The sequence below is a fragment of the Dendrobium catenatum genome, unplaced genomic scaffold (genome assembly GCF_001605985.2).
Source record: "Dendrobium catenatum unplaced genomic scaffold, ASM160598v2 fragScaff_scaffold_249, whole genome shotgun sequence".
NCBI classification, from domain to species: domain Eukaryota; kingdom Viridiplantae; phylum Streptophyta; class Magnoliopsida; order Asparagales; family Orchidaceae; genus Dendrobium; species Dendrobium catenatum.
Window position 1 is genome coordinate 352,557 of NW_021318711.1, and position 9,034 is coordinate 361,590.

The 9,034-nt window shown below is 34.4% G+C and overlaps 1 protein-coding gene across 1 annotated transcript; it reads right to left on the minus strand.

Annotated features, from left to right (window-relative positions):
• Positions 1–4,557: 4,557 nt before the first annotated feature.
• Positions 4,558–5,514, minus strand: LOC110099309. The gene has a single exon (XM_020826415.1). The coding sequence runs from the start codon at positions 5,512–5,514 to the stop codon at positions 4,558–4,560; it is 957 nt and encodes a 318-aa protein (XP_020682074.1).
• Positions 5,515–9,034: the final 3,520 nt, after the last annotated feature.

The following is a 9,034-nucleotide window of genomic DNA, read 5'->3' on the forward strand; positions in this document are numbered from 1 at the left end:
AATAAACTCCCCCTTTGTTATGATGATAAAATAATTATTTTTTGAGCTAAATTTAAAATGATTTTTCTCCTTAGCTCCCCCTAAATGAATGGCCAACTAAATAACAAGGGGATTCCCATAAAGATAAAAAACAACAAACCCAAAAACTAAAAAGAAACCAATTCAAAAACAATTCGAACAAAAACACAAACATGGACGAACATTCAAAAAATACATTCAAAACATACACACATGCACTTAAAACATACACTTTCACGAACATCAATCATCAAATAATATTCTGACCCCCTTTTGACAACAACAAAAAGGGAAGTACGTCTTGAAATGAATGGTTTTTATAGATAAACCAAAAGAGTTGAATCAGAAAATAATTTTAAACTAATTGCAAATACACTTTTAATTTTGTAAAACTAAAAAGAAAATTTTCAAAATTTTAAATTAAAAAATAACTAAGATAAGAAAAGTCAACCAAGTTCATTTTTCAAGCTATACAAATTAAATAAAAATGATTATTGTAAAAATGATGAAATGAAAATTAGTTAACTTTGAATTCAATATTATATATGATTGTCAATTAGATAGATTTGGATTTGAGATTGGATGATAAAGAAAAGAACACTATAAATGCTTTCAATTGGTGTCATTGTACGTCTTTTCAAATTTTCTATTTTGACTAATTTTGTGCCTATTTTCACTTTGCAAACCATTGTGCATCTTTTCTATTTTTGCACTCTTTGTGCATTTCCTTTTTTTTTTCTTTTTGGATCTTTTCAGTATAAGTATTCTAAATTCAAATTTCACTAAAAACAAAAATAAACATTTTGAAAAAAAATAAAAAATAATAATACATCAATCTTACAAGAATTATAGTTTAGATATGCTTTTCTATAGAAACATGAAATTGATCTCCTTTTCTACATGCTGTTATAATGTAATTTAAACTTTTGAAAAAAAAAATTACAAGGAAATTAATTTGTAGAGAAATATAATTGAGAATCCATTCCAATGATCAACTATAAAAGATTTTACAATTAAAAAAAACATAAACATTTCAAAAGATACAATTCAATGCAAGTGAATAAAATATTTCAATATTCCATTAATATCAAGAGCGCATAATAACATATGTCTCAAAATATATCATCTCAATATAACATCTCACATCACATCATTAATACAAAATCATCACAACCTATGAAAATACTAAACTCAAGAAGAAACATCACAATACAAAATACAAAAACTCATAAGCAACTACAGGATAGAAGTACAATAGTCTGTAGGGCCCTAGTATGGAGGAGGTGGTGGATTGAATGTTGAAAAATAACAACTGATTGTAGCTACATTAATGTTCATCGAGTCAAACTATCCTTTGATCCAACCCATATCTTCATTATAATGAGTATCCTGTTGGTTAAGGTGATTCTTATTTTGATTAAAAAGTTATTCAAAATGAGTTTCCAATCGATCAAAGTGTTGGACCATTTCCTGGTAGTAGTTTTAGTCAGGTCTAGGTGCAGCTGCTAGAGCAGGAGCTCCCCCTCCTTTCACTGAATCATCACTCTCAGAACTCTGATCTCTCCTAAAAGTTCTCTAAAAGAGGCATCAGTGAAGTAAATAGGAAGTTCTATGGGAGGATCATGATGAATCAGATTATACTTCTTTTCTAGGATGAAGGCAACTAGGTGTCCTAAAGCCACATTTTTCTTCCTCTTATGATGTTGAAGTCCAATTTTAGAAAGATTATAAATATATTCCATAATGAGTTGGGCTTCATCAATGGGCTTTTCATTCATAATCAGATAGTTGATTGTGGACAAAAGTAAAGTCATATTTATGTGATCATCGGCTTTAGGGATAATCATAGTTCTCAAAATATATTGGATGATCCAAGCTTTTTGATTTAGAGTGTAAAACCTATACAAATGACCCACTTGAGATGCACCTCTAAGAGTTTAATTAATTCTATCCAATCAAAATCAGCTCTTGAGGTTAAAGTGTGGGCTTGAATCCATTGGGTTCTCAGATGAAGAAAATTGCCTAAATCTTCCTTAATAATTTCTACTTGTTGTTTTTGAACAAAGGAAGTAATCCAAGATTGGTCCTCATTAACTCCCATATTGGCCAAGAAGTACTAGAAAGTCTCTTTGTGGCAGGCATAAATGAGAGTAAGAATGAAAGAAACTTGAGTTGAAGCAAATAAGGGCATGAAATAAAAGTGAAGATCACCCTAAATGAGAAGTCTAAAAGGGGTGATTTTGGTAACAAAATATCTAAAATATGCATCCTCATTTTCCTTAGATAAAAATTTTTCATCGCTATTTCTTCTAGAAGAAGAACCCTTAAAAAGATGGGGTCGTTTGCTTGAACTTGGCATTTCTATGATGAGGGCTCTAGAGGATTTGAAATGGATATGAAATTGAATGAAAAATGATTTAAAAGACACTTCTAGTTAAAGGAAAATAACCTATCATACACTACAAAACAAGAATCATACATATGATTTTAAAACCATATGGAACGAAAATATTTTCGTACGTATGAATGGAAATGGCCAAAAATGAAATGGCTTTTCGTAAAATGCCATTTCCGAGGTGTCCACTCGTAAAGGCTTTTTTATCATATGATTGTATAGAAGAACAGGTGTTCATCCAGGATGATCAAAATATTAAATATCATTTTAAATATGGTTAGAGTCATCCCCCACATAGACTAAAAAATTGATCGTAAAGACAAAATATGATTTCATACGTACAATCAGTAATTAATAACTGACTCCAACAGATAAACCGCCCCCATGCGTATTGATAAAACTATACATATCATACAATATGAGGATGTCATTGTACAGTACAAAATCTATAAAAAATTATATTTTGTGTGGTCAACTCCGAAATGTACCATGCACATGCTACAATTCATACATGATGAAAACATTTCTTACAGTACGAATATAACACTTAGAAAATAAGTCATGATAATCATAAAATTATCTCGAAACCAATCATTTTTTCATCAACTGTCATGCTTCACAGTAAAAATAAAAAGAAAAAGAAAATGAAAAATACACAACCAAACACATAAGACACATATTTATAACACATCAAGTTTGCATAATTTTTAATTTAAGCATTAAGATCAATCACACATACCTGGTTCTTAAGGTGCTAAAAGTATCAAAGGCTACTGGTTTTATAAAAATATCTGCAAGTTGATTTTCCGTAATAATGCGATTCAATTCAATCTCTCCTTTAGCTATATGATGTCTAATGAAGTGATGCATTATGTCTATATGCTTTGTTCCAGAATGTTGAATAGGATTTTTTGAAATGCATATAACACTATTATTATCACAAAAAATTAAAATTTTTGCGATAAAAAATCTTAAATCAATCAACTATTATTTCAACCAATGAACTTGTGCCACACAACTACCTAAGGTAATGCATTCAACTTCAGTAGTATATATGCCTACTAAATTTTATTTTCTACTAAACCAAGAAACTAAAGAGTTTCCTATGAATTGACAAGTTGTAGATGTAGTTTTTTGATCAATCTTATAACCGATAAAACTTGAATTAAAATATCAAACAATTTCGAACGAAGAGCTGTGCTTAGGATACCAAATCTCTAAGTTTTCAGTTTCCAAAAGATATCTCAGAATTTTTTTCACTTCTATCAAATGTGATTCTTTTGAATAAGATTGAAATCTAGCACACAAATAAACACTAAACATTATATCTTTTTTTTTTAATCAAGAAAGCTGAAGAGCTTTTATTAATAGAAAGAAAAAACTGCTTTACACTCTGCAAGCATCCTACTCCTTCCGGAAGGAGGGATATAACTTAAAGTACATCATTCTAAAGAAAAGAACTAAAGCATGCATAGTTATCACATAGATCAACTAAATTTTTGCTCCCCCTATCTACACAGTACAAAACAACAAAATGAAAATCTTTAATAAAAGAGAGGTCTATAGAATCATTACCACTTTTCTCCACCACTCCTTTTATGAATTTGATCACATTCATGTTGTCCCATTTAATGATTAGACTTTTGTAGTCTAACATCCATTCTTTAATCACAAGCTTAATAGCAAGGATGGATTTAAGTTCTAAAGTTGATGCATCCCAGTGAATAAGAGACTTGCCAAAAGCTAATAAGAACCTCTCATAGTGATCTCTAAAAACTCCACCGATCCTAGCCTTGTAGGAATTGTGTAGAGCTGCATCTATGTTTACTTTGATCCAATCAGGTGGAGGAGAATGCCAAGAGTTTAGCAACCTATGAGGTTGAATAGCACTCTCGATTCCTGAATTTGAGTAGCTGGAAATTTTTAAGACCGCTGTACTACATACTGCATTAGAAGCAGTCATCACCGGACAGTAGATTTTCCCCTCATGAACACATATATTTCTTGTCTTCCAGGAATAGTAGAATGTGTTACAAAATAAAATCATCATCCATGAGTTTTGCGAATCCGGCCACTCATTATAAGCTTCAATGGAATGAAATTCAGGAATACCGAACCCCCATTTGTTCAAAACTTCCATTACCTCAATTATCTTCCTGCATCCAAAAAATAATGTGATCAATCTCCTCAACCTCCTCACACCCTCTAGGACACTTATCAAACCCTTCTAATCTTCTATAACAGAGAAACTGGTTAGTTGGGATGGCATTATTGATCAACCTCCACCAAAATAACCTCTCTATCGGATTTAATTTTCCCCTCCCAAACCATTTCCAAGAAACAATCTCTTTTTTACCTGGTTCCATTGCTTCAATGGCGAGAGCTACTATAGTTTTACTCGAAAGATTATGTATGAGCTCTATACGATCTTCACCCAAATCATTCTGTATATTAATGGAGGTGATCAGACTAAGCAATTCTTCCCCGAAGAACTCCTTCAACTTGATCATGTTCCAGACTCCATCACATATGAAACTATCCACTATTAAGTTGCCACCTTCAATTGGGTTGACAAAAGTAGGCCAATTCAGCAAACTTTTATCCAAAACACAAATGTCTTCAAAAGCATTGATAACTTTACCAATGCCAACTGTCCACCTGATAATTAGTCTCAAGAATTCACCTCCATTACATATCAATTTCGATGAAACTAAACCATTTCTCTTAGCTATTTCTTCCTTAAGAATTGGCCCGAATTTAGGAAACAAGAACTTATGCATAAGTGACTCCTCTTGAATATACCTCCATGCTAACTTGGCTATCAAAGTCCCAGTTTTCTTTGAGCAGAAGTTGATGCCTAGTCCTGCCCATCTTCTCAATTTGCACATTAAGTCCCAACTAACATAGTGAAGACCTACAGTCCCATCACTTTTATTCCAAATGTATTTCCTGCATAGCTTATCAACTTCGTATAGAACTTTCTTGGGAACCATTGAAAGGGTAGAATGATAAGTTGAGTAAGATAATAAAACAGATTTGACCAAAGAAATCCTTCTAGCAAGGGAGATGAGCTTACCACCCCAAACGCCTGGCATGCTCATAGCTTTGTTAATAATAAATTTGAAGTCTACTTTAGACAACCTCCTCAAAGTCACCTTGATTCCCAAATAATTAAATTCTTTAACTTCCCTGAAATACAAGGAATTACATATCTTCTTCCTCCTCCTTTCTTCACCGATTTTCCAAAATGGATGCAAGATTTTTGCAAATTCACCCTTTGTCCCGTCCACCCACAAAAGTCCAAAAGAATTTCTTTAACAATCTTAACCGATTTTAATTGAGCATTGGAGAAAATAATGTTGTTGTCGGAATATAATAAATGAGATATCTTAGGCCTATTTGAAGAAATACTAACCCCTATAGATCTTCCTTTGTGTAAGAAGGCGTTTGAAAGAAGTTGTGCACACATCACAAACAAAAAAGGAGATAGAGGGCATCCTTGATGGAATCCACTCTTTGCTTCAATCCACTTTGAGTAGGAACCCTTAATAAGAAGAGAAAACTTATGGCCAGTGACGCATTCAACTATTAAATTGGCATAACAGATTGGTAATTCAAAATAATCCAAAATTGTAATCAAAGTCGGCCACCCCATGGAGTCATAACCTTGCCCCCATATCAATTTTGAAGGATACCAACCCCTTGGAGGATTTGGAATGCCTAAATTTGTGAAAAATTTCTTGTGCCACTAGTACATCATCCGAGAGAGATCTACCTCTCATAAAAGCCACTTGTTCCACAGAAATAATTTTAGGGATCACAAACAAAAGTCTATTAAAAACCATCTTAGCCACTATCTTATAGACCGAATTGCATAAGCTTATGGGTCTATAGGTTGAGGGAGATAAAGGAGTTTTGACTTTAGGAATCAAAACTATGTTAGTAACTTTCCAACTATCATTCATCTTACCATACTCAAAAAATTGATCCATAGCTTTCCATAAATCAAGTTTGATGATATGCTAATACTGTTTAAAAAAAGAGTAAGTCATACCATCTTTACCCGGTGCAATGTTTCTCCCTAGCTACTTGATAACCTCCTCAAATTCTTGAAACGTAAATTTTCTGCTCAGCATTCTTTTCTCTTCATCATTCAAAGCTATCAAAGTTGAAAGCCATCCCTCCAGATCACAATTCTTGTCCTCCCATTTATTGCTATAATACCAGAACAACACCTCCTCAACTTCTTTTTGATCTTCTACTATCAAGCCTAGTTCATTTATGATTTTATGAATGTAGTTAGCATTCATCCTAGCACTTGCATAAGCTTGGAAGAATTTTGAATTTGAATCCCCTTCTACCATCCACTTCACCTTGGCTCGCTGTATCCACCATGTGCTAAGCCGAGCCATTACAGAATTTAGCTCTTCCATTTTTCCTTTTAGGACCCACTGAACCACCTCTAGAATGATCCCGTCCTCAGTTTCCAATTCCTGCAGTCTCAAAACTTCTATTTTCAGCTCCTCTTTAGATAAGTTCAATGCCTTGAATTTAGCCTTGCTCCAGAAGTGAAGATCCTTTAATGTCCTATTCAGCTTTTGGTTTAGAGCTTGAGAAGGATCTCCCCTAGTTTTTCTCTTCCAGGATTCTCTCACAACAGCTACAGACACTGGAATTGAAATCCATACCTGTTCAAATCTTAATACCTTCTTGTTTGGAGGGGTGAAATCCAACAAATTTAACAAAATCGGTCAATGGTGCGAAGCCATCCTCGCCAAATGCCTCACCATAAGTCTATGAGAATAATTAAAGTTTATTGCATTAACTAGGCATCTATCGAGCTTCTCAAGCATTCTCTCAGCTCGTCTCTTGTTATTACACCAAGTATACTTGGGCCCAACACAAGCCACCTCGTGCAAATCATTGCACATGATAGAAGTCTTCATCTCCTTCGATCCCATGCCAAAAACAAAATCACTTCCCCCTTCTTTTTCCTCCTGTAACAGCAAACAGTTAAAGTCAACCCATATAATCATGGGGAAGTCTTCTATCATGTGATACTCCAATCTATCCCAAAGATTACTCCTCTTATATACGTCTTTGTTACCATAGATTGTTTCAATTCTCCGTGTGCCCCTATTGATCACATTGAGATCGCCTATAAGTATTTGGGATGAAGCTTCCAGCATGTTGAAAGTGGCCAAACCTTGCCTCCATATTACCAAAATCCCTCCTGAGAGGCCTTCTGATGGAACATGATAAAAATGCCATCCTTCTCCAACCATTGTACTAACAACCATCTTATCTACAACAGTAAGCTTAACTTCCACCAAGCCTAGGAAGAACAATCCATACTCCCTAATGAACTCCCTTGTATATAAAGAATCTTTAGTCTTTCTTGCTCCTCTACAGTTCCAAAAACCAATGGACGACATTAATGATCCAAGGGGAAAAGGTTCCCCACCCTTGCCTTTACTTCTCCTTCCAATTTCCTTCTTCTTGGAATCAGCTTAATGGGACCTAAACCCTTTAATTGCTTAGCTCCTTTTTTTTTCACTTTGCTGGACCCTTCCTCTGCATGACTAGAATGAGCCTTCAAATGATCGACTACAATGACTCTTCATTAACTCTGCCTGCTTTGATAGATCCTGAAGCTATAATCGGTTCAGGAGCCTTATCTTTATTGCCAATTATTTCTCCCTCCTCCTCTAAGTTGTTTAAGACTTCATAATGATTGAAATTACATAGGATGTCATTAGATTTCAATCCAATGACCTTTTTACTTCCAACTGCATTAACTTTTTGATCACCAATGTCACTAATAGGAGGAACCAAAGCCTCCTCTGATAGCTTCTCCACACAACTATAATTGTCATTCCTCTGGTTCACATTTTTCTCTAGCTCTACTTGGCTATCTGCTCCAGCTTTATTTAACTTCCTTTCTGAATTTGATTGCTGAGACCACTTATTTTGAAATCTGTAGATTTTCCCTCTCTTCCTCCCACAGTCCACATCTATCCATGGACCATAAATATCTTCCTTGGCTTTGAAAACTTCTTTCTCCATAGGATTATCCCTTGAAATCTCCCTCATTCTTGCTGCTCCTCCTTTCTCGGACCCAACAACGGATTTATTTAGAGCTAAGACATGTTCCTCATCGCTCACCTGATAGAATTTCTCCAAATGTCCAATCTTACCACATTTGAAGCAAGCATTTGGCATTTTTTCATAACAGACTTTTTGATAAAACTTGCCCAAGGAACCTTCAACCCGAACTCCTAACGGTATCTTGCCTTCCAACTTGATTCTAACACATACCCTAAAAAACTCGTGCCTCCAACATTTAAACATGTTTTCATCTATCAGAAAAGGAGTACAAACCTTCGATGCAATCCTATAAACAATAATTCTATCCTAGCTTTGTAGAGGGAGGTTTGGAAGCTTAATCCATACTGGTTCCATCAATCCTTTCAAAGAAGAGGGATGAAAATTAGGGACCTTTTCTCTAGACCGATGATTCTTCCATTTACGTACCAGGGTCCACTATTTAGTAATGAATCCATAGCTTCTTGCACATAAGACCCAGCCACCACCTAACAATGTCATATGGAATCTACCATA

Excerpts from the sequence above, each read along its gene's own strand:
- LOC110099309 (XM_020826415.1), bottom strand. The coding sequence starts at position 5,514 with ATGAGCATGCCAGGCGTTTGGGGTGGTAAGCTCATCTCCCTTGCTAGA.